The 27,328-nt window shown below is 40.4% G+C and overlaps 1 protein-coding gene across 6 annotated transcripts in view; it reads right to left on the minus strand.

The window, feature by feature from the left end:
- MACROD2 (mono-ADP ribosylhydrolase 2) overlaps window positions 1-27,328 on the minus strand; it is an 842,889-nt gene that overhangs the window by 55,013 nt on the left and 760,548 nt on the right. For all 6 annotated transcript variants that reach the window (XM_084203116.1, XM_084203115.1, XM_084203114.1 and 3 more), the window contains 3 exons: window positions 23,865-23,946; window positions 10,172-10,213; window positions 5,241-5,309 (listed from right to left, as the gene is read on the minus strand). In XM_084203116.1, coding sequence (XP_084059242.1) covers window positions 5,241-5,309; window positions 10,172-10,213; window positions 23,865-23,946 — 193 coding nt within the window. The remainder of the gene's footprint in view (window positions 1-5,240; window positions 5,310-10,171; window positions 10,214-23,864; window positions 23,947-27,328) is intronic.

Here is a 27,328-nt window from a genome sequence, read left to right on the forward strand (position 1 = left end):
ACTTCAAAATAGAAGTGAAAAGAGAAGCTATCAACCACAGAGGATGGAGGTTAATAGCCACTTTTTAAATATAACCCATCTGCATTAAGGGGAAATGTCTCACAGATATGTTTGATACACATCCTTCCCAGGGAATTTCTTCTGTAGGACTTAATCCTCATTTAACATTTTTTTAAAGGATTAGGTTTGCTGGCAAAAAGCAGACAGTCAATTCTAAACTATCTTAATAAAAAGCAACACTTTTAAGGCTGAATAAATGACTGTGTTTTTTGAAGTATAATTATGTGTCTCAGTGTTCATTTTTAGTAGATTATGATTGGAGCAGAAATTTACTGAAGAAAATGACTGCCCCATGGGATGCAAATATGACTGTAACTACAATTTATCAAGGGATAAAAGAACCCCTTGCAGAACATATTAAAACACATTAAGAAGACAAATCTAGAGAATATTAATTAATACCTTAAAGAGACAGACAATCAGGCCTGCACAGTGTTAGAAGACCTTAGAAGAGGTGCTTAGAACATCTCTGTGTAATGGCAAGAAAGAGCCATCTGTGTGCATCACACCAGCTCCAGAGAGGATTGAGCCCACCTTGGAGGGAAGTAGCCCAAGCCAAGTACCATGGACCATGGTGGGGGCATACTCCAGCTCCCTCTCCATGAAGCTAGAGAGCAAGCAGCACAGTGGCAAAATTCATGGCAAATAAAGGAGAAGCAGGAAGGGGAAGCCTTATGTTAATCTCACAATTAGGAGATTAAGCCATAAACAGAGGTTTATTTCCTGGTCCCAGGACTATGCACTTTTTGCCATTTCAGGAAAGCTTTTTTGGGAGAATAGAGGAGGAGCCAGGGTGTCTTCCTCTTGGTGAGAATCTTACTTAATGGCCTGCTGGACCAGTGAGTTGTTGAGATTAGGATGCAGTTTTATTTTGCCTCCTTTCTGCTGTGTCCTTCAACCACCAGACTGACATCTCTCATGGACAGAGCATCCACCAAGTCAGGCAGGTGCCAGCTGGGGAGCCTGGATTTCTGGGACAACATTCAGAAAAGTGATGTTACCTTTGATAGCCAAGAGGCCAAATTGTGGTGACCCCATCAGGCAAAGGAACCAACACTATCAACTCTGTTAAAGGTGATTTGTGCTCATTTTGAACTTTGGAGTTTGGCTTATTCATCAACCTGTTCTCCTTCCCACCAAGTGAATGGAAATCAGACAAAGTTTGTCCTGGACAAATGACTCCAACAGACCTGCTCCTGCCACAAGTGATCCTGGGAGACCAACAGCCTATCAATCTATCAGGAGGAATCTGGTCATTCATTTGGGGAGCAGCTTATGAGAGGAGCTGGAGCAAGACAACTTCCAGAGCTCCAGTTCTGTCTTCACATCCCTTGAAGGAGGGCAAGAAAATGGCTTTTGCTGCATGGATTGATTATTTTTCTGCTGGAGGAAGAGAAAAAGCAGGCATTTGTGCTGCTGTTACTAGATGTGTTACTCATCTTTGATACAATATTGGTCTCCCACAGACCATGGAGGGAATGGATGGGGAAGCTCTTTGGCAGGCTCTGCTTTGTATCTGAGAAATCCCACAAAGAAGGAAAGGGCAAACAGTTTTGCTTCTCCCTGTTGCACACACTGTGCTGTTCACTACATATGGGAGGACACATGGGGAGGTAGGTAAGAGACACAAGGAACATTTAAGATTTTTGTTTTGTTAGGCTTTTGTACAAATGGTTTGCCTTTGCTTGGTGACAATAAGTAGGATGAGAATGGGTGACTGTGCTATTTGTGCCGACTCATGCTATGTTGAGACAAGTACTGCCATTTTTGTCTATGTAACCACTTTAAGATTGTGTTATGAAGCTGCTGAAGTAAGACTTGCGTGTGTTTTGTTTAGTACCGAGCATATTTTGTTCACCTGACACTTTACAATCACATGAATGCACCTGATTGAGGGAAAGGCAAAATTATCCCTGGCTGCTTTTACTCTCCAGGATGCAAGAAAGTGGCAGGTAAAAAAAAAAAAGAACAATAAAGAAGAAAATTATTTGGCATGTTTGCGCATGTCAAACCTGAACTACTGCAGGGAACCTGTGAGTAAAAGAGGTTTCCTAGCCTATCCATTCTCACAGACAATGCCTCTGCAGTGAAAATCTATGGAATACAACCACTGACATAAGAATCTGCTGTGCAGTTCACACTTTTCTCTACCAACAGTGCAGAGTCAGAGAACAATGTACTTAAGAGCATAATAACAGATACCATTAATACTTCAGTGGTTTGGTATAAGATTGCCTTCATTAGCATGTCAAGTGTTTATTTTAGCTTACTGCAAAACAAGCTCCTTACATACAGCCACTTACTCACCTTTCCTTGATTGCAAAGAGGGTGATAATAAAGGAACTTGCTTTCCCCAATATTCTGTTGAGGTTTTAACACACCCTGAAATGATATTGCTCCATTACCTCTAGCCAATGAACCAGCCTGGTGAGCTGGAGAAAAATATTGCAGCAGAAATATTGCTGAACTCAGTGGAATAGGTCCCAGAGAGTGCCACAAGGGCAGACACAAGGCTGCTATCATCACAAGTTGTACTCCCATCTTCAATCTAAAACAGCACTCACAACCAAGCAGGGGAAAATACATTGGGTTGTTCCCATGTCTCAGTGTATATTCGTTAAATATTTTATAGCTGGTCATGTTACCTAGGGGAAAATGAAAACCTATGTTAAATTTGGACTTGCTTTTATTGATAAAAGGGGTTGGGATTTTGGGGTTTTTAATTTTTTTTTGTGGGGATTTTTTTTATATTTGTTCACTTTTTCATGTGTTATTCTGGCTTTTTCCTTTTCCTTTTTCCTTTTCTTTCCCCTTTCCTTTCCTTTTTAACTTAGGGTACTTAAAGTGAATTATCTCAAAGTTTAAACACACCAAACCACAAAGCACTTCAGTTTTACCCTAAGGGAAATTCAACCCAGCTGACCTCAGGCAGCGTTTGCCTTTGTTGTGTTTTATTCAAGACTGTTTATATGCATTAGCTACTTAGTTTTTCTTTTAAAAAAGAACACAAAGCTAGCTTCTTGAAAGTGAAGACAAAGCCATACCTAAATAAAACTATTCAGACATGTAGTTGTGGTTCATGTCACGTCTTCAGAACTTTCATAATCTTCAAGGCTCCCCATTAAAAGTTCTTTTAATTCATCAAAACCAACAGCTAATAATTAGACCAGGAGAAACTAAATCCTCTTCTCAGACAAATGTGTGCAAATCCCATTTACTGCAATGGAAATGGCTCACAGGTGTGTTACATTACACTCCAGCCACTTGGCAATTTGACAGGAATTCAGTGTCTGGATCCTAACTTCTTGTCTCCTCTTCCAGAGGCACAGGTAATGCCAAAGAAATCTGATCCAGGTTTCTCCACAGGCCCCTCAGCAAACACTTTAATCACCTATTCTTTTCTCCGTCACAACAACTCTCAGGGCTAAATCTGAACTTTCAATCCTAAACATCACAGGTTTGCTTCCTGCCCAGCATATGGGGGCTCTGCCACCAGCTATATTAAATCCAGCAGCAGAGATTATTCTTTACAGACTTCAATTCTACATCAGCAAAATCTACTGTATGGCATCAAATTCAAGGAATTCAGGCATTTTACAGCTCAGGAGTAATGCAATAATTCTATTGCCATACTGTTTACTTTGCCCTTCCTACACATTTATTTGTGCTTCACAAAGTGAACAGTAGGTCACTGGGAAAAATGGATAGGCATAAAGAAATAGGAAACTGTATCTAGGGAGCCACAGAAAGAGTGAAACAACATCAGTTAATTTTTGAATGGAAGGAAAACCTTACAGTTTGACAATACTTTCTCCCTTCCTTTCATTTTGTTTTAGTTTTTTTGTTCAAGATACTGATACAATGAAAATTTAAGCCACGCTCCATGTAAGAATAAAACAACTGTTGTTCTGCCAGCTTAGGAACACTGAAAGTGTCACCAGGATCCCAACCGTGGGTCAGCCTGCATAAAAATGGACATGTGGTTTGTCATCACTGAATTCCCTAATTCAAACATAAAATTGGTATTTTAATTTAAACTGGGTTCAGTGTAGCATGAAAGGAAAGACACTCAGGTGTGATGAAATTTCTTGGGTCCCTCCAATAGCTGTGCCTTCCAGGTGATGACAGCTATTGCTTTAATGACTTGCCCGTAACAACCAGTCACAATGTTAGTGACAGCATGTTACTAGCAGCTACTTAAAATGATAGATGTTAACACTTTTCTGCTCTTTGTGACTCACACTATACCCTAGACAGAGTGTCTTAGGAGCTGAATGCACAGCACTAAGTCAAAATGCTGAAGATTATGGAGCCACTGAGATGCAAAATTAGACAGGTCATTTGAGGAATATTAGGTCGAAAAGAATCCGTGATAAGGAAGTGTCATGGATTAAAGATTAAGGTTCATCCTTTTATCTATTTCACAGAAGAGGAATTTCTTCAGCATCGGGGTGTTTTGCTCTTCCACATATCTGAAAGCAGTGAAAATAAGCCTTTGATGTTAACATCTTATAAACAACTCTTCCAAGGAGATAGAGATTAGGAAAATATACTCTGATCCAGTTTTAGAGCAACACAGACCACATTTATGTCCATACACAGGGACAAGTTTCCCTGAGCAGACTCAAGTGGAGGAAAATATCCTCAGAGGAACAACACTACAGGCATAATGTTAATCACCTGTGACTTGTAACTGCAGAGAGATGTACTACACTGTGTAAGGTCTAGAAACAAATGCTGTAAAAAGGAAAACACAACAACTTCTCGTAGAAAAGGAAAGCAAGGATTATATCACTCCATGTTTCACAGCAGGCAGCTGACCAACTTCACCAACCAGACCATGACCCAAGCCCCTCCCAACATGGATTACACTTGGGCTTTTCAATTACATGAAGGCAGAACTGGTTAGAGATAAAACAGCAGCAATTTATTGAGATGCATCAGCAATAATCAGTAGCCCATCACATAAAAATAGGGTTTGTCATTGTGAGTCTACCTTAGGATGAAATACACTTCAGAAGGTCTATAATCCCTTTATCAAGGCAAAAAAGAACTCTCCAAGTGTGTGCTAAGAGCATTCTTAACTGAAAGTTTTCCAGTTCTTTCCCAAGAATTCAAACCAAACTTTTCCTTAAAATGTGAACTGATTGATAGCCCTGAGAAGTTGTTAGAGCACCTACCTTCAGCATCATCCTGCAGGTCCTCAGGCTGCTCTTCTTTGCTCTTTGTGGGAGATGGAGGCTGGCCTTCTATAAACAGAAACAATTATAAATTACATACATTATTTGGTAATGGTTTCATTGTATCAGATATTACCATGTGTGATTCCACAATTGTATGTTTTATCTTAGCACTCCAGTCAGTACTCAGTGCCTTTCTGCTATTTAAATTAATTATTGCATCATCTCTTTTGAAATTTATAATATGGATGTGGATTTCAGCCTGGACTGGACTTTCTCTGACTTTCACAGGACAGAAGTGAAGAAACCTCATACTGAAATGACATACTGCTTCACAAGCACTACAGAAACAAAAATCATAACCCCCAACCAAATAATGTTTTCATTTGTATTTATTATACTGCATTATGGAACTGTGGAGAAATATTCTGAATGATCTAAAAATGATCTTTTTTCTCAGCTCAATTCTCCATTCACTGTTTTAACGCAACAACAAATGAATATAGACTGAAATTAATAATTAAATGAAAGGTAGGGAAATAAATTTCACAGATTTTACAAATTCACAATTTCACAAATTTCCCTAACTTCACAGATAATGAAGTTAAGGAAATGAAAGCTTTACAAGATAGAAGTGTTCAGGTTGAAAAAAATCCATTCCAGCCTTTCAGACAGTGAGCAATATCAAGCTGGAGGAAAGGGAGTAACAGAAGTAGTTGAGGCCAATTAAATGTGAGATCTCCCTTACTTTTATGGACTGGAGCAGAGAGTGTTTAATATCAGTTGGTTAAACTTTAGATATAATGAACCTTTTCTACAATATTTTCAAAATATCCTATCAGCATAAATGATGGCATTACTGTTTGTCTGCTATGACACACCTCAGGGCACAAACTGGTAGCAGAGAAAGCCAGTTAATAAAAAGGGAGGCCAAGCTGGAAATAAAGCATAAAAGGTATTCATAAATTAAGACATTTAATGCAAGCAGGTTCCCTAATTAAAACATTCTTTAAACATTGTTGTTAACCAGGAAAGCAGTGACTGACAGACAATTAAAACTCAATTCATTGTGCCTACTGAATGTCTTCAACCGTGATGGGAAAATGACTTTCTGTCATTTGACTTTCTGTCAACCCTCCTGATTCCTTGTGGCTAACTGAGGCCTTGGTTGCAGGAGAAGCCTAAAGAAAACATACTTTTGTGTGTGCTGGAAATAAACCTTGACCACTCATAACCAGGAAACTTAGGAAGACATATGACCTCACTTTATTCACCCTTATTGCTGTTGCCATTAAAAATAAGAATCATGGTATTACTTCAAACTGATTAGCTGATTACCAACTGGGAAAAAACTATCTATGCATATTTTATAAACTGCTTAAGTGTTTCAAAAACTCCCAGGTCTCTCCTGCTGTCACATATATGCCACACAACCATCTACTCTTTATGTTGCTGGAGTTCTGAACAGCTCCTGACAAGCAGATGCCCAGCTCTCATGAAGGACTTGGATTCTCCCCTTTTATCTTCTACCCTTGCACAGTTACATATAGCTACAACTGAAATACTGGAAATTTCAAAACAGAAGGTATGAAAGCAGTTAGGATGTGAAAAAGGAGCATGCAGATTCAAGGGGGAGTTGGACTCAATGATCCTTGTGGGTCCCTTCAATTCAGGATATTTTATAACTCTAAGAATATTGTGTTCATTCAAAAGAAAAAGTGGGAGTCAATCATGGGCTTTGCATAGAGCCCAGGGAACACAGAAATATTCTCTGCCAAGCATACTTATGCCCAAAAAATCCAGAAGAGCCATGGATTGGGAAGGTGGCGGGACAGCTCAAAATGTCAGCAAAAATTCCAAAATTGAGATGTGTATATGCATAATTAAATTCTATCTCACTTTTTTAATTTTAATGAAGAGCATTTGTCTTTACGACAATCTTGCCAATTTAAGTAGTCAAAACACTGCTTCAAAAGCTTTTACCTCTGCTTTCTGGCTAGTATATGTAAGGGGATACAGTATGGGAGAATGCAGGTGGTATGGAAGGTGATCTTATCCCCCAATGAGCTGCAGCTGGACCAATTACTAAAGATGAGAAGCTGGCCTGCTCTTAACAAGCCACACCTGTAGCCAATCAGTGGTATAAAAGAGTGGATTGGGGGGATCTAGAGAAAGAGGAGTCAGATGGCTGCTGTAAGGACTAGGAGCAGGCAGTGCATGGAGGAGTCAGTGCATGGAGGAGTCAGTGCATGGAGGAGTCAGTGCATGGAGGAGTCAGTGCATGGAGGAGTCAGTGCATGGAGGAGTCAGTGCATGGAGGAGTCAGTGCATGGAGGAGTCAGTGCATGGAGGAGTCAGTGCATGGAGGAGTCAGTGCATGGAGGAGTCAGTGCATGGAGGAGTCAGTGCATGGAGGAGTCAGTGCATGGAGGAGTCAGTGCATGGAGGAGTCAGTGCATGGAGGAGTCAGTGCATGGAGGAGCTGCATTGCCAGAAACTTTGAAGAGGTATGAAGCTCTGGTGATATGAAATCCTTCCACTATAATGATGTTAGAACTCATGCTAGCTAAGATAACAAATGGTGACCCTGATGTGATTTGGGACTAAAGTGTACTTCCCCATGGATTTGGGGGAACAGGATTTGACCATATAACCCTGTGGATTCAGGGAAACAGGATTTGAATACTAAACTATTAGTAAAATATACCAATTGCAGCTATTAGTGTTTGTTGAATATGAGTGTAAAAGACCTTGGAGATGGGTGCTTTGTAAACTGGGAAAAGCTGTGGAACTGAACTAACATTTAGAAATACATATATGTGTGTGCTGTGATGTGCTGTTTGAACACTTGTATAACTCTTAGTTCTAAATGAAATGTACAGGTATGTCATGGTGTTAATTTATGTGAATATGTACTTCTAGAAATGCTGCAGCTCTGTGGTTAAAAGAAAAAAGGGGGAATTGTAGGAGGATACAGTATGGGAGAATGCAGTTGGTATAGAAGGTGATCTTATCCCCCAATGAGCTGCAGCTGGACCAATTACTAAAGATGAGAAGCTGGCCTGCTCTTAACAAGCCACACCTGTAGCCAATAAGAACAAGTGGTATAAAAGAGTGGATTGGTGGGAGCTGGAGTGAGAGGAGTCAGATGAGTGCTGTGAAGACCGGGAACAGTCAGTGCATGGAGGAGCTGCTTGTGAGGAACATAGAGGAGGTATAAATCCCTAGTGATATGAAATCCTTGCACTATAATGATGTTAGAACTCATGATATCTAAGATGACAAATGGTGACCCTGATGCGATTTGGGGCTAAACTGTACTTCCCTGTGGATTTGGGGGAACAGGATTTGAATGCTAAACTATTGGCAGAATATATCAATTACAGCTATTGGTGTTTGTTGAATACGAGTGTAAAAGATCCTGGAGATGGGTGCTTTGTAAACTTGGAAAAGCTGTGGAACTGAACTAATGTTTAGAAATATATATATCTGTGCTGTGATGTGCTGTTTGAACACTTGTATAACTCTTAGGTCTAAATGAAATGTACAGATATGTCATGGTGCTAATTTATTTGAATATGCACTTCTGGAAATGCTGCAGCTCTGTGGTTAAAAGAAAAAAGGGGGAATTGTAGGGGGATACAGTATGGGAGAATGCAGTTGGTATGGAAGGTGATCTTACCCCCAATGAGCTGCAGCTGGACCAATTACTAAAGATGAGAAGCTGGCCTGGTCTTAACAAGCCACACCTGTAGCCAATAAGAACAAGTGGTATAAAAGAGTGGATGGGTGGGATCTGGAGAAAGAGGAGTCAGATGAGTGCTGCAAGGACCAGGGACAGTCAGTGCATGGAGGAGCTGCTTGTGAGGAACATCAAGGAGGTATGAAGCTCTGGTGATACAAAATCCTTGTGCTATAATGATGTTAGAACTCATGCTAGCTAAGATGACAGGTATATCCCTGCCTCTCCCCATGTGGCACTCCTTTCTGACCTTAAATTTAAAGTCTGACCTAAACTGCTCATGTTTTCTTAAAGAGAGCTGGATGTCCCTGCACAGTCACTGGACTGTGATGGGATCAGGGTCACAGAGACCTTGAAGGATGTTTGGAAGGAGAGGCAGAGGAGTACAGGGAGCTACTCTGCACATGAAAGGAGATGGCAGTGCACAGAAATCCATATGGAATGGGAGATGCTCACTGAGGACCTCCAGATGAGGGAGGGGAAGTATCAGAAGGTGCTGTGGGGGAAGTCTGTCACAAAAAACCTGGTCCAGATTAACTGGAAGAAGCTTCCTTGGAAAAACTAGCAAAAATCTCCTGAATGGAAGCTTTTGACCTCATGGGAGTTCTCTAACCCACTGTCCTCTCCTTTACTTGTTCCTCTGGCATTTCTTCCCCTTATACCTATTCATCATTTCCATTTCATGTCACCCACAAACCCTAAATAGTGACACTTGTTTTAAACAGTAAACCATGAGGACCAGGAAAAAGTCTTCTGAATCATTGTCTGACCAAGCTCAGTGTCTTTAAGAGTTTGTGGAAGTTTTTGCTACTGTTTTCATTGCAAACATATCACTGCCACTATTCAGAATGTCAAATTGCTCTAGTCACATGTTTTTACAAAGATACTGAAGAATTATTTCCCCTTCATGTTCAAACTAGCTATTGTTATGAAGAAATGAAATATTGTCCAGAGGCTCATAAGGTGATGGCATTAAAAAAGTAGTCTCAGCTGGTCTTACTATGCACTATTTATTATCAGGGATGGTTCACCCTAATTTTGTGTAAAACCCAGAGATGACTGTGGTAATATTGGCAATAATGATTAGCACTGCTTATCTTGACTAAGGCAATTAATTTCTAGATTTTTTTCAGCTTGGCTTATGCTTCAGATAAGTGATTTATTTTAGCATAAAATATTCTTTACTCACCTTTCTCTTCACTCAGCTGAGGCCCTTCTTCATTAGCATCACCTGTCAAAAAACAAAAATGGAAAGAAAAAGGTTACTGGGAATACCAGCAAACATCTAAAATGAAATACTCCATGTTTCAAATTGCCCATATCTTAGTTTGCCTCCTCCTGTTTAACATTTGCAGTGAAATCTGGAGCTGGATGGGGAGGAAAGTTTTGGTACTGGTAACTACCAGATGCAGGGAATAAAGACAGGGAATAAAAGTCTGCATAACTTACAAAATTCTGCAAATAAAGACAGGTATAATATGAAATTCCATTCTCTTTCCTGCAGAGCTTTCTGTTTACTTGCAAGTTTCAGTTTGCTTGGTTTCCCTGGAACAGCTGGCTATGTTAAGAAGAGAACTAGCTACCCTAATAGAAAACCACATAAGGAAGTTACTAAATATTTGCCAGACAGGAAAATTGGTTTAAGAACAAAATGAATCTGTGAAATCTGAGCTTGGGCTAGCTAGGAGCAGATAATTTTTAAGCTTTAGATGAGAGACAAGGAAAGACTATTTTCCTTTTGCAAAAAGTTCCATTTTGGTGGCAAAGAAATTTCTTACAAGCTCTTTTGCTGAGTTAAAAAAAAATTAAGAAGTCTCAGTAGATCCACCTTGGGCAGCACAACTTAAAATGGCCACAAAATGGATGAACAGTCCTGGGGTCTCACACTTTCACAAGTTTTGGTCCATTAGCATATTGGAACTAAGAGGAATAGCAGATTTGTCTTTACAAACAAGCTGTGGGTCTGCTGGTAGATCAACCTAGCACTGGGAGATAAAAGAAACAATGGGAAGGATTCCACTGATTGATGAATGGACAAAGATATTTGCTTTTACATATAAACCTTAGGTTTGCTGATAAATGAAATTCAACATTGAAAGATGAAAGAAACAATGGGAAAGAAAACCCCCTAAATTGAAAATTAAAAGGGAGGGCTATACACTAGAGGGAAATCTTAGGTATCAGGAAGTCTGTACCTCTCAAGTGCCTCAGCCAATGGGGAAAGAGAGAAGGGAAATGTGGCTGGGAAATTGGGATAAAAAGGGAGGCTGTGTCCTCCAAAAATTTGAGAGATCCCAGGAGAATGCCCCATGGCCTCTCCCTTTATTAGAATAAAGTAAAAGGACTCCTCTGTCTCCTTTTTGGACATAAACCTCTGCTGTTTGTGGATTAATTTTCCTAAGAGAACTAATTGTCCAATTATAGCTTTAGCCCATGAATTCCCATTCTCTCTTCAGTCCACTGCTGTTTGTGCTCTTGGGCCTGAGATCTGGATCAGCTGTCCTTGGGTCCCCAGCCAGAGAAGGAATTGTTTTGTCTACCTATTCTGTGAAGAGAGCTTACCATCCCCTACTATGAAGCCTGGGCTTACACACTAAAACAGAACCTGAACAATATAAAAGCTAAAGCCAGAGGCAGCAGCAGGAGCTGAAACCCCGCAGTGGTGGTGAATTCTCCCCACAGCGACTGCAGCCTCTCTCCCCCTGGAGAGGGAGAGCTGAGAGGAGCTTGAGGCTGTGCCCAATGCCTTCCCCCAGCACAAAACCTCTTGGTAACTCTGGCCTTCCCAAGAGAAAACTCCTCAGGTAAGGGAGAAGCAGCCAGCTGCACCCCTCCTCTGTGGCTACATCCTTTTTCCCTCTCAAGTACCAGTCGTTATTGTTTCTTAGCAACAAATGGGAGAAAATTTCCTAAGCGAAAGAAAACAAAAGGAAAAAACCCTAATCCCCAACATACAACTTTGAGGAGCTTTGACAATTAATTTTTAAGATAAGAAAATGAAAAATATTGTTGAAGCCCATGGGAATTCTGTCATTGGCTTCAACAGAGGTAGGATTTTCAACTGGAGTTGTGCTATTCTTCAACAAACTGCTCAGAAAACATTTGGCAACATAGATATTATTAATTATTCAGTTTCCAATAACATGTTCTTTCCATGGAAGCATTTATAATGAAACCAGCATGATAAGGTTTCAAATTAATCTAAGATATGAGACTAAATCAGCAGAATCTTAACATACCTATATCACCTGGTCTTCTGTGGAAGTTCTTAATTATAGTTCTGTTAGTGACTTGGAATATGAAATTCCCAAAGCAACAGAATAGTTTCTAAGCTAGTGATAATGGACACAGACAAGAAATCAGATGTTATTAAAAAGCAGGGAAGTCATTATGCAATACAATTATGAAGTAGCCAAGACTGCTTTTGTGAACTAATTTTGAATTAAAGGCTGGGTTTTTTTGGGGAAAAAGTACCAAAGGCTTGCTGAAAGGCAATGAAGTCTCTGCATCATTTCTGAAAATGGAAGTTGGGCTCCCAATAACTTGGTGATACAATCTCTGAGTCACTGTGGCACCTTTGAAAAATGTACCCTAATCTAGGTATGAATCTGTGTTTCACTTTGGCACACAGCAATCCCCAGCCACTTCATGTGTCTATAATTATTACTCTCACACTATTAATCCATCTGGTGGAAGCATTTCCCTGTTAAATATAAAACATTCTCCTTCACTGGCCTTGGTGTGGCTGGCTGAAGTGATAAACACCACGTTTAGCTGACAGAGCTCTATGCCAATACCAATTATTTGAGATAAAAACCAGTGGTTTAGAAGTCTATATCCAAAATGCATTCACTTACCTCCTGAAAAGAGTGATATTAAGGGCACTTTCTTGGCTACTAGTTCTGAATAAGTAAAAATATTTTTTTACTGAAGCTCTATGTGTCCAATATAAAGCAAAATCTGTGCCAATATTACCAAAAATTATATTCCTTAGACCTAGTTTTGTTTTTCTTTTGTTTGTTTAGTTTTTTTAAAATTTTTTTTTTAAAAATTTTCCTATACAATTTCTTACCCCATCTAGATGGAGCCTTTGAAAGGTTTGTTTTTGGTTTGAAATATGCAACACAGTCAATCCCAAAGAAAAATTGGATAAAACCACAGGAGAGCCTTAGAGTGAATCTTTGACAGCAGCAAACATTTCCTTAAGTACATATTGTCAATACTTCTTGTCCTAAGTCCCCCATTGGAAAGACCAGAGGTGAGATCCTCTGTACCTCACCCTCACTTGAGAGCTGTTGAAAAATAATTGACCAGCACAACATCCTCCAGTGTGTGTACACCTCTACCCACACTTGGTTACTCCTCTGGCCAGGGAAGCAGAACAATGACCTTTCACATCACTCCCCCTTTAAAGCCCTGGATTTTAGGAAGTTCTACCAAGATGACTTTGCTAGAAAAGGAATGACAGACCTTGCAGTCTGGAGGGAGAGGAAAACTGACAGTGACTGCCAGAAAGGGTCAGGAAAAGTCACAGCAGTGTTTACAAGGCTTAGGAGACAAGAAAACCTTCTACTCTAAAATGTGTGCAAAATTTTCCAGTTTATAAATTCAGGGATACTACATAAAATTAAGGTATTAAATGGGTGATGTGTGGGAGAAGTTTCCACTCAAGTACAAAATAATTTACAGTTGAAAGTCAACCTATAATGGAAAGTCTCCCTCTAACTCCCAGGCTATCCAGGTAACTATATCTCTAAAGATCAGAGAGCTTTACATTTGGGAGCAAGGTGCTCAAAGCAGAAGCTTTTGTGTAAGCCACAGGCTCTCTGTTGGGGTCATGCACTGGGTGATTCCTGTGCCTCTTCCATTGCCCTCTCCCTTGTTATCTACCAAGCTTTGGGAAATGGAATAATTGCACCAAATCTGCTCTTACTGACACAGAAGAAGGGGATGCCTTTGCTCAGACCCTTTTGTTTTGCCTTGCTGGTCAGGTTGTTTCCCTGTCTCCCTAGTTGTGGCATACAAGCAAACACAAGCCAGATGGCTAAAGTCATCCATCTGTGTTAAGATTTATGTTAGGAACAGAGAGGTAAAAAGCTCTAACTACCACCACTAATCCCCAAAGCCATGAAACCACCTCGTCCTCGTTGCTTCCATTTGCATTCTCCTTCATGTTAACATGGAGAAACCCTTACATGAGAACCAAATCTGTGCTGTAGGAGGCTGCTGCTTCATCTGCCTTCAGCTCCTGCATCCTGCTGGCACTCCCCAACAGCACTGCATGCTGCTGGCTCCTTCCTGCCTCCCTCTAATCTTTCCTCAGCTGCCTAATTGCATCCTTCAGGATTTTTATTTTTACTGAGCATTTTCTGCAGTTTCCTGATTTCCAGATGTTTCCCTATTTCTAGTCAGCCTGCATGTCTCAGTCTGCTCTTCCTTGCAACCACGGCTCCATGTCCTGACCACAACCAGGGAAGAACTGGGAATGGATAAAAATCCCCTCTGCAGCTTGTATGAACATTCCCCTGTGCTAATGAGATGGGCAGAGCTGTGCAGGAGGCTGAAATGACAAGCTGGTGATCACAGCATCGATGGCTGAAAATAAAAGCTCAAACCAAAGGAAACCCCCCCAAAATTTCAGCACTGAAAGCTTCAGCCATCCTCTTGAGCTTACTTGCAATGCAAAAATAGGAGTCTGGTTTGAAGTGTTTCTACTGTCAGGCATTTCCCTAGCAAGTATTCCATGATCTGCCTGCACTGTTTCCATTGGGATTACAGAGGAGGAGCAGTGCAGCAGTCTCACACCTTGGAGGAAAATTTCTGGTCAGTCTTGAAGAATGTTTTGTGTCCACTCTCAGAGCAGCCAGCAGTGTGGGCAAGGGTACCCACCAGAGGCAAACCCTCTAAACCATGATAATATCAAGTTTCCAGCAGCTGAAAAGACCAAGCAGGTTCTCACTGTCCATATTTCTCTCTCCCACACCTTTCTTTCCAAAATTTTATCCTGAAGCTTCAACTGCCTGAGTGCATGACCACCTTCACAGCCTTAAGGAGATTTATAATTGCATTTTGTTTAATCTATTTACAATACCTAGCAACTGAAAAATCCCTTCTTTTGGTGGCTTGCAACCACTGCTGCTACCCAAAAGGAGCTTCATGACAGTGTACAGGCTTTATGTCCACCTCAGCAAAAGAGTTTTAGCACAGTGAGCCACACAGGAAGGTTTCTTGAGGCCCAAATATATATATGAGGCTTGCAATAACCTCCAAGTTATTTTGGTTGTTTTGATTTCTCCAACACAGTTCTCCACTGGGGAAATGTGACAGAAAATAGCACCAAAAAGGACGATACTTTCTTTGAGGAAAAGCAGGTTTGGAAATCTCTGAGATCAACTAAAGCAGGCCTGATTCCTTTCTCCTCTCCTAGTAAAAAGTGGTATTTTATATAATACCTTTCCTCATCCTCAGTGCTCCTAAGATAAAGGAAAAAAAAAAGAAAAAGATAAAACAAATAGATCTTTAACAAATGAAAGTGCATTCTTCTGCTTGGGAAGTAAAAATAGGACTTCTTCTGGCCCTTTTTCTCTCCTTTCATCATGCAATCCTGCATACAGAGCATACTACATCAACCTCCACCTGATACTGAGCAAGTTTTGTTAAATTTTTTGTCTAATTGTAAAGAAACTTCCACTGGTACACTCTGCACATCCTGGCCATAGTGCAAGCAGCAGAGAAGATTTCCTTCCTGTGTTGCTAAGTTACACCAGCTTCACCACACTGGAGCCTCACAGAATGTAGGATGTGTTTGTAGTTTTTGAAGCCATATCATACGGAAATTCTCACTACCAATCTCCTACAAAGTTAGGCACTGTGGCTTTTTGGCCATCACCTTGGTGACCTCTTTGATGAGCTGTATCACCTGATGTGCTGTAAAACACATGCCATACAAACCACAGGAACCTCAGCTGCACACAAAGATTGTGCAGTAACTGCTATTCCCACAGTCAGGGAACTGGACAGCCTCAGTCCAGTGAAGGAAATGGTCCTCACACCAGCATTTGGACTTCTGTTTTCCAGTTGCTTCTACCTTACTTTAAAGGGACAAGGCACTCCCTGGGGAAACAGGTATCAGATTAAAAAAATATCAAAACCCAACGCATTCAATATTTCCTCTCTGGCCTAAAATACTGAAAATAACAAAGTTTTGTTCGCACAAGTGCTAAATTGGATGCTAATCTAGTAGTCACACACAAAATTGCACGTTTCTCATGTGGTTGTACATTTGCAAATATAAGCTTCTAACAACATCTCATCAGTAACCTGATTTTGGTGGCAGAGGCAACCAAATGAGACAACCCCAAATTTAATGCTTCCTTGGAAATAAGAAGCAGTTGAGCACATGTAGTCATTTGGAGCCTGTGGCCAGAGAGGACAGGGTATTTTTGCTGATGACATAAAATGCATTTGGAATGCTCTAATGAGATGCCACAATCCCCAACAGAGTAGGAAGAAAAGATCCCTGATCCAAGATGTATTCACACAATGTGTTATGCAGAAAAAGCTGCTTGCTCATATTCTGGTGCAGGCATCAGAATATGAGTACAAATACTCAGCCTGCATCCAGGCTGAGTAGAGAAGAGAACAGCACCACACTTCTCTATCTGAGCCTAAGGTTACACCCAGGCCATGAAGATTAAGAGCTGTTGTTGCACCAGTCTTCTGTTGGTTGAGCTGATCCTTCTTTAAACTGTATTGAAGACCTACAGGCTCTGCAGCAACTTGTATCAAGTACTCTTAGATCCTAACTGTATGTTGGGTTAAAATCCACTTCCTTTTGCTTGTTTTCATCCAGATTCATAATTTCCTGGAACACATTGCACTCCTTGTGTTACAGGAGATGGTAAATATCTACTCCATATTCACCTTTCTAATTACCAGGCTCATTATCTTCCTGTGCTGCCCCATGCTGTTGTCATGCACAGCATCCTGATCCTTGCATCTAAATGACCCCTGTGCCTTCAAGGGCATCCTCATCCACCTGCCACTTTGCTGTTTCAATGCAGCTCCTATCCAGCTGTCTCCCAGGAACTAGAAAGCTCATGGATTTGGAGTGAGTGGAGAAATACACAGAAACAATGATTTTCCCAGATTTCTGGATGGATTGTAGGTTCTGTTGTCACTCTCACAGAAGGAGACAAGAAAAATCCCTTCAAGATGCAAAGAAGTAAAGAAGCAGAGGCTCCATTTAGCAAAGCAAAAGCTCCTGACAACAGCACTTAAACAGGTTATGGTCCCATTGCTGATCATGCCCTGCTCCAAGCTGTGACACTGCTGCCAGCAGGAAGGACCAGGTAAATGGTTTTCCAGACCATAGTGCAGACAGCAGGACAAGCCTCTCCCAAACCATGTTTTTAGGTGACCAGTACTTGCAACACACAAAGTGCAGAGCAATTCTCTGTCAGCAGTTGGCCAGAAGAGAATTCTGATGAGATCATATAAAGAAGTTTTATTATGGTTCAGAAGGAAGCGGGAAACTACCCATATACTTTTTTTTTTAGGTTCTGGAAACCTGCTGCCATGTTGGAAGGTGCTGGGAACCCTTTCTTGATCTGCATATCTCCTAAGATGCTGAAAACAGTATCTGAACCATCATACTCTGTCCCTCAAGCATCACTCCTGAGCTGCTTCTTGAGCACTCTCCTGGCACTACACTGAGATGTTGGCAAAAAGGGCAAAAGAGACAACCCCAATGAGTGGTAGGACTGGCACAGTCTTTACCCTGGCAAATAAAGACAGAAAGTCATAGAAAAATGTTGGTTTACAGTTTTATGGACACATTTAAGTGACCTTGAGATTTTCTCAGATAAGTTGTTTTCAGGCATGTTTCAAACTGGACAAGTACTTTAAACATTGTGGTTATTTGAAACTTCTGGATTGAGAACATTTTTTACAGCAACCTATTTACACTGTAGGGTACTTGATCAGCGTCTGAAGGTGCTGAAGGAGAGAACTAGAGCAAAGCCAGTATCCTATTTTAGTGCACAGGCTCCTCCAGCTTCCCAAGATGGGCAGTGCTTCCTTGGAATCCTCCACTGCTGAGGGCCAGGGAACCATCAGGGAAAACAGTGGGGCTGTGCTTTCCCCCAGCTGTTTGGAATCAAGTCCTTGAACAAGGAGCCTTGCAGGAGCCATCTGAGTATGACATCTTCCAATAAAAAGACAGTTCAAAGGGATACAGAGAGCATTTTGCACCCACATGAAAACATCAGTGTGCCTTAACTTCTCCAAACTGACTGCTGTCTTCCACCCACCAAAAAATCCTCACTCATCCCTGCCTCAACACAAGACTTGAAATCTGAGGGGAATGTTAAATGCTGGCATGGAATCCAGAGCAGGCAGGAAAAATACTGAGGGGTACCCTGCTATGCTTTCAATGGCTTCACAGACAGCTCTGGAAAGGAAAGGGATGCCCAATCATGGCACAGTCACTATCTGAAAAGCCAAGCAGGATCTCCAAGGGACAGGACAAAAGTTTCATGAAGCAGAGAAATCAAAGTTCCCTAAGCAATCTAATACAACAGCTCCATCAAAACTATGGGGTTAGGGAAGCAAGGCAGCAAACAGCATCTTGTGAGCTTTGTGAGGGAAAGCAGTGAAGAAAGGAATAGGATGGTCTGACTGCTTCCAGTTTCACCCTGTGAGTTCATCAGCTGTGAAGACAACAACTTGGAAAACTTGCATGGAGACAGGAAAAGCAGCTGCAACCAAAACCTTCAGGATAGTCCTTATATTGATCAGGAGAAGAAAGCCAAAGAGAAATCAAACTCCCCCAAACCTTACTCCCTAAGGGACATTTCTGTGGGGCCTCTTTGTACGCCAGCCTGAACCAGTCAGAAAACCAAAGCCTTGTGACTTATGAGGCAAATCACTGCCCAGGTGAAACCTCCCATAAAGGATATTGGGCACTTCCAGTTAACTGCTTGGCACATCTCCACAGAGTAAAATAAAGCCCATGAAAAATATTTTGTGGAATACATTCAGGTGATGAATTACGGAAATGAATTGGCTCGTGAACGCCGCAAATGCAAATAGAGAGGCGAAATTTATCAGATGAAATATCCATTTGATGCTGGATTACTTGCTAAGGGCTAACTTACAACTCCTTTGCTCATGCAGAGGACTGCTCCAGCCCCAGTGCAGTCTGCCACAGTAAGCAGAGAAAATGATGCTTCTCAATACCAGTACAGAAATTACAGCCCCTGCTTGGGAGTTGGCTCACGTATTAGTGCAGAGATTGGCCTTTTTAATACAAAGGCCTTCATTCAGCCATTTAGACAGTTTCCAATTTGATTCCAAGCCTGGGAGATCTCTTAACAATGAATTTCCTCTGCAATTGTAATATATTTGCACATTTTATGCACAAGTGGGATGCTCCGCACCCTCCTGAAGTAATAGGAGAATTATTATAAGGCAGTAGCTCTCATCCATATGGTTTGGGTAGGGAAACAGTGTTTTCATCAACCAGGATGAAAGCAGAAAATGCATTAAATATCATAGCCTGTAATAGAGGGAAGAAAGTTTTCTCAAGATGAAGCAATCTCTCTGTTTCACCAACTGATAACGGCTCAAAAAAGAAACAAACAAACAAAAAACCCCCAACAACAACAAAAACAAACTCCTGGGCTCAGCATCCTTTCATTAAGTTTAAAAAGACAAGAGTCTAAAAGCATGCACCTTCCATCTGTAAACTGGTTTAATGAAAATGCAAACATCCTTTCTCCAAAAATTTTTGCAATGTTTTAGTGAAGTAATTTTGTTACTCTGTTTAAAGCAGCAAGAAGTAATATGATTTTGGACGCTGCAGCTTTACAGGACATCCCTTTTATAGCACTATTTCTATCTAAAAAACGTTTTCAGAAAAAAAAATGTTTCTCCTCTCCAATCCACTGGTAACAGGTGGTAGATTTAGAAATACTTTAAGCATTACAATTGAAGATAAACCGTTTATAATATATGACAGTCACCATGAAAAATAAGCATTTGCCAAAGGTCCTTACAAGATTATCTGTCTGACATATTAAGTAGCTTTGTGTACACAGAATACAGGAAGAAAAGAAAAAAGGTATCTTTGCTCCAGCTGGCAACTGTTTACAAATGCTCTTAATTTTCCTCCTATGTATAGAATCCTAGAAGTATGTATCACTTCAAGGTAAATGTTGGCAAATCTAGCTTTTCAAGGGGGATTCAATTTTCTGGTAAATCTTATAAATATGTTTAGTTAGCAAGAAAACCAATGCCTGGTGTCTGGACTTCATAGTTCTATTAGAAGAAACAATGCATTCCAAGAGAAAAAATTATCTAAGTAGCGGCTCCTTTCCCAGAAAACTCACTCATACTACTAACAGCAATGAATCCAGCAATGTAAGAACTACACATATGAGCCAGAACTGCAGGCAGAGATATTTAATTTGCCTGAAAGACATTCTCTCAGTTTAAGTAGAAAGAATGTTCCAACACAGGAGAAGGGAGAATAGCTGGGCTATGGCATTGCACAAAGAGAGAGGACTCAATTCATAAAAAGGAAAAAAAAAACATCACTGTGGTAATGTTTAATATATTAAAACAGAGATCAATCTTAAACAAATGAAGCTGTTCTTTCTACTGCTCTTTTCTTACTGGAGTATACAAAATCTTCTCAGCAAAACCCCAGAGGATCAATAGAAAATTCTGCCTTGACAAGGACCCTTCACTGAAGCAAACCAGGACTTTTCTGGACAACACTGACACGAGAACCTATGTCTGAACCAAAGATAAGTGGTGCTCTGCTCCCTCTTGGAGCATGCTGGCTCTGGGTTGTGTAATCACTGAGATTGAATCAGAAACACTGAGACAGTTACAATTGCTCAGTTACTGCACAACTTTCCTGCACTGCTAAGACAAGACACTACTTCGAAGCCTATCTCTTCCCCCTATATATTTAAAGTTTGAAAATGACAAGACTCTTGGCAGTTGTCTTGATATCAATATTATTACTTGACTAATTTCTTCGGCATTCCACTTGCAAAATAGGCCTAATGATATGTTCAACTAATGGAACAATTTCCCTATATCTATATTCCACTTACTCTAATGCACTGAGGTGTAATTCTAGCTTCATTTCATTACCACTTTCATTACCTAGCTCAAGCACTTGCATGTCTTTTTGGATTTATTAATGCAGTGGGTTTAAAGTAATAACTATTTATGTATATAACTCTATGAATATATTCTTCTTTCTAAGCATTTTTGTCCCCATCTATTAAAGTAGATAAATTTCACAATGTTTCTGAATGCAAGATGCACTTTTAGAATGCCTCGACGTTTTTTCTCTAAGCTTAAAGCAATACCTCAGTGTTATTCTCTCCTATGAATGTTTAGATAGTGTCCTATCAATTTAAATTTAGGGCAAGCCTATCCCTAAATACTTTAATTTCACTAAATTAATAGATTTCCTTTAAACCAAAACAAAACCGCCAGTTTCATTAATTTCTTAAACAGTAGAAATATCAGGAATTTACTGCCAAAGGTAGAGGCAGTTGCTAACTCCTTGACACAGAGCCATGTTCTCTAAGTCTTCTGTGCAGGAAAGCAGTCCTGCAGAGAGATGGGATATCTCTACAGTGAGAGAGTCTGCTCGTAACTTGTCCAGGTCTGCTATGTTAAATGTAGATGGCAATTCCCAAGACACCTGACAACAGGAACAAAGAGCTGACATGATGGTCACGTGGTGATCTCCATCAGGAAGAAAGTCCTCCCTCTCCCTGTCTCCTCACAAGTTGAAAATCTAAAGACACTAAAAATAAAACACTAAAATAAAACCTTCCTGAATCCCTGGCTACTGATCCACCCATGGGAAATCCTTCACTGCATCAGGAATAAAGTTCTAGAGCTAAACAGGTTCCTTTTAAGGCTCTGGCTAATCAGACAGCAGCACCCAGTAACATTAAGGCATATCAAAATCAGAATCATTAGTCATGAGAAAATTGCAACCAGGAGTCTATGAAAATGGGTCCTATCCTAAAGGCATTTTATTAATGTAATCCTACAATAATCTATCTAAATTTCAGATACTGAGAACTAAACTTTCTCTGGACAGTCGTAAATTTTGGATGAACCTTTTTTATAGCCACATATGCAGAGCACTGGATTTAGGGGATCCCTACCGTGATTGCCTGTCTATGGTCACATATCAGAATCCCAATTTTCACTTGAGAAAAGGAAAAAAACCCAAAAACTTTACATACATGAGAATAAATATACTTTTGAAACTATGGTATGGCAGATCATCTACATAATGTGGTGTAATGAAATTATATGTTTTTCTATAACAAGAGACCCAGCTGCATAGGTTCTTTGTAGACAGGAGTTCAATAATGTCAGGTTAAAAAAAAATCCAAATGAAATAAATCTTCCACTTTGCTGTCTTTCTGCCTTTGGGATTGTCATGATATAGCTCTGAAGCATCTTCTTGTCTCTCAAACTTTCAAACCCAGGTGGGTTTTACATTTATAGAAATAATACCAGGCTTTACACATGATTTCCAAGGCCTTAGAGATGAAAGTGAGCATTAATGATTTTGACTTATTGACAAATTGATGCTGTATTCTTCTCTCACTTGATCTGAAGGGCAGTAACACAGCCAGCAGCAGTAGGCAGGGTACTGCCACTTTATCCTTTGGGTTGGGAACGCTGACAAAAAAATAAAATCACTCAATGAATGGATTAGATATGAATGCAGCTTCTTGAAATGCATGTTCAGTGTGCTCCAGACAGGAATATTAAGTGGTTAGACATCATTTGATGCTACCTGAATAATTCAATAGGTCTTTAAGTTTCAGCTGCCAATCACTGCAAACTGGCGATTACAAAGTCATCTACAAAAAAGCTTTGTTCTAGTGAGATGAGACAAAAATACCACAATTTCCATGCTACCAGACAGAGCAAAAGGAAAAAACCACTAAGGCTACAGCGACAACACAGTGAAATCAATGGAACTCTGAACACACCAAAGCTCTGCTCCCTATTACTCCAGGGCCATTTCCACTAGACAGACAGCATGGGGAGCACTGGGAGATAAAACAGAACACTAAAATCTGGATCTTTTTACATACAGTTGGACTGATGTAAGCACAAAGCAAAATAAAATGGGAGGAGTTTCAGAGTCGATAAAATTACAGAGAGCAGATTTCTAACGACGTGCGATAAAAATAAATCACAGGTTTATAGGAGGAGGGGGATTAGCAAATTTACTATCCACCAGCTTTCCCTAAATCTAGAAAGTAACCTCCTGTGTGAAATCCAAGATGAATGGCTAACATTTCCCAAGTGCTCCAGTGAGAGCCATCTTTCTCCCATTCATTCTTACACAGGGACAGCTCAAGTTTAAAGTCCTCATTCAGACACAGTTGGGCTCTAACCCCTGTGGTATCTTTTCAGAGCCAGAGAAAACTCACCAGCATTGTTAATGAAAGACCAAAGTGTGTACAAAGTGTATGGAAAAGCAATATACACTTGGAGCTATATGCATTAGTGCAAATAATTTCCTTCTCAAGAGTCAAGAGAGCCAGTGCCATGCACCAAGTTCTGGAAAAAGATACACATACAGCATGGAATGAAGAGACTAGCTGTACTGAGTGTACAAAAGCAGTATTAGACATAGCTTAAATGGTTCACACAATTTAAATGTCTGCATTTGTCCAGGATCAGAGCCTCTATGTGCAGCTGATCTTTAAAGAAAGTTCACATTTCAGTATTTGGCTTTGGAAAGAAGAAAAGATGCCAACTGTTGCATTTTTTTCTGCATGCCTTTTTAAAGTCAAACGATGCTGGATTACTACACCTACCTAGAGGGAAAAACTCGCCCATTTTCTTCTTGAAAATTTTGTAGTCAACCTCCAAAAAGACGCAGAAGATGATACGATCCACCTGTAAGAAACAAAATATTTACAGTGAAAGCATCACAATCATCCATATTGGCAACAATAGTCAATAAAAGCAAAGAAACTTTTAAGCCAACGTAGTTTTATGCTTCAGGAAAACAAAAAAACAGGGCTGCATGTCTTGACTTTATTGTACATCTGCGTTGTAATTTAGATTATAACCTTTGCAATCACAGCTCACAACTGTATTCTTTGTTAACTGCCTCTTGTTTATGCAAACTGCTCTCGAGCACACTATAAATGACTTTGGCATTCCAGATGAGAACTGGGATGCAATGTTTGATGAAAAAGTCATGTGGGGACTTCTAATAAGCGTACAGAAGAGTAAATGGGTAAGCAAGGAGCTCTTTTTCCAATCCTTGTCCGACAAACCTATTTGCAAACCCATTTAGTATTTTAAAATGGCTTTAAAAGGTTTCATGTGGTTTTAATTTACATGAAACCACTTATTCTCACAGTAATACAAATAGAATGCAGCAGAAACACAAAAGCTGATTAGATGACAGGTAGCACACAGGGTAAATAAAACATTTAATATGCCATCTACTTAGCGAGGCTGAGCATATCAATGAAACCACAGCCCATAATGTATGCACCACCCACCAATGAGTTCAAATAAATTCTTTTGGGAGATCACTGTCTGTTAAAAGCTTTTCTGAAACACACCAAAAATAATAAAAAAGCTAAATAAAACAAAACCAAGAAATCTAAAGCCTTTAAGGCTAAAAAACACCCACCCTGGACTTTAGCCTTGCAATACCTTTGTGTAATTTAGTTGCATTTTCCAGCACAAAATGCCTCTGTAGCCCAAACTCAGCTTAGAGGGGTGCTGTGGAAAACAAAAAGACCCTCTTCCAGCTGAGCTGAGGGACCTGCAACCCAGTAATCATTTTTTTCTCTGAAGTGCATAAGAGGTTAACCACAATGGGATGAAGCCAAAGCAATAGGAAAGTTGGCATCTTATGCTGTCATGATGTCTCCATGGGCAATAGGACAATCTGTCACAGCAGAACTCCTCAAGAGTGCCTTTGCATGTGCTAGAAAAATCATAAGCCTCCCCTCCTGCAGGGAAACAGTGAGAGGAACACTCTCAAGATGTAAATTATTTCCCTTATCTTGAGTAGAAAATGCTGTCCTTCTGCTGCAGCTGGTCTTAGAAGTGAAGTCCAAGCTTTGGCTTCAAAGACACCATTATGCTGAGCAGCTCAGGACATCATTTTTGAGCTCACTTTGGCAGAATCCAGAAGGGGATGAGAGCAGGCAAGCACTGGTTATGCTGGAAAATACCAGCAGCTACTAGCAAGGACATTTTGGAACAAAAAGTGATGACAAAACCTTAGCTGGGATGATGTCATCTGAATGACCAGACTGGGTATGTAATACCACAGCTAGCAATAGCACAAGGGGTAATGGCCTCAAGTTGCACCAGGGGAGGTTCAGGTTTGATATTTGGAAAAATTTCTTCATTGAAAGAGTGGTTAAGCACCAGTACATGTTCCCTAGGGATGTGATGGAGTTCCCATCCCTAGAAATGATAAAAAAGGAGTTATATGTGGCACTTCACAACATGGGTTAGTGGGAAAAGTGGAATTCACTCAAAGGTTGACTGTGAAGACCTTGGAGATGTCCAACCTTACTGATTCTATGACACTCCATGAGACTGAAGGTGCAAGCTGTGTTGGTGTTTAGGAAGAAGGAGGCTTGTGAGCAGGAGAAAAGGCAGCAGAGCAGGGAAGCCCATCAGCAGATTTTTCAGCAAGAAAACTGCCTGCTGCTGTCTGCTCATATGATGCTTACAGAGCCAAGCTGTTCTATGCATCCCTCGTAAACAAACCAGGCTGGATCTTAAAAATATTCTGGACCATGGCATCAGCTACTCTTATAAAGGGATATAATAAAAAACTCAAATACTAGTTATAGGCTCAAGCCAAAAAGCCATACTCATCCCCACACTCACAAATTCATGGTGCAAAGCATCCTTGCCAAGAAGGGTTACATTCTACCTGCATGAGATTTGACATGATCTCTAAGGTCCCTACCAACCCAACCTATTCTATAATTCTATGGTTCTGCCTAAGTTGGCTGTTTTCAGGGGGGGAGGCTTTAATCAGCAAGTGTTTAAATTACATTTCTTGTGAAAATTGGATCAGGATATTTCTGGGGTGTTGCTAGATTGTCATCTTCCCTGTCTGCCTTGCAGATTTTCAAGCATTTAAAGTGATAGGCCCAATGAACCAGAACAGACAAAAGAGCAAGGACAGAAATGTATAAAGCAGAGGAGGAAGGATATTCCCATACAGAGAAGTTTCTGAGTCTCTGCACAGCCCCATTTTCTCTGTTGAAAATCCTACAGCAATTTTCCTCATTCTGTCCAACTTCTCAACATGTTCCCTTACTTTTATTTATTCAGTGCAGCTTGCAAAAAATTATAAAACTTCTCCATGAGAATTTCTACTACTTCTAATATAATTCCTTAATTTAAAAATAGGGAATCTCTCTAGAATTGGCAGACTATTTCAAAATTTCTAGCCTCCTGACTGTACACATCCTATATATAAACCTGTTCCATTTCTTCTTGATGTGAGAAAAACTGCTCTATTTTTAAGTATGCATAAGATATTGTGATGACAGCTGAAATCCTGTGTTTATCTGATTGCATGGCATGTGTTGGCAGATAGTAAATCTGAAATTACCCCCTATTCTATCATTCTGCTAGTCTCTGGCTATTTTATCTAACATCCCCAGCTAAAATATCTTGACATTATGTAGGGAAAGCAACCCTTGCCCTCACTATGCCCATTCCAGCTACAATAAGGAAATTTTTACTTTTCCTGCTGGCCCACAAAAGCTCAGCAGGACTTTTGGGACATGCAGTTAGGAAATCTCTCTCCTCTCATGTCTCCTGGAAATGCTAGCTTCATGAGAGTGTCACTGAGGATAGTGCCAGGATGAGACCTCCAGTGCCTTTTGCAGATGCCCAGCTCCTCCCCTGCTGACCAAGCACCACTCAACTGCAGCACAACTGTAAAGGAGCTCCAGGTTGGAGGTATTAAAGCTCATCCCTGATTGACAGCTCTTTTTTGAAGGCTGGTATTAAAATCAACCATGCCCTGTCAGAGGCAGATTAAATTCTGCTCACTTTGCAGCTGTGAATAGGTGGATCAAAGAACCCCAAAATCAAGAGCACTGCAGCACAGGAAGAAGGGAGTTAAAATGCATGAGCTGTTCACTTAGGCACCTTCACAGCTCAGGGCTGTGAGTACATTTGATTGTTTTGGTCCTTGGACCCTGCTTTCCTTGCTTTATTTAATTTTGATGGGAATAGCTTCCAGGTGGTTTTGTTAGCAGCACCTGATAAGAATTAGTAA

This window comes from Fringilla coelebs, assembly GCF_963513975.1.
Source record: "Fringilla coelebs genome assembly, chromosome: 3".
Lineage (NCBI taxonomy): Eukaryota > Metazoa > Chordata > Aves > Passeriformes > Fringillidae > Fringilla > Fringilla coelebs.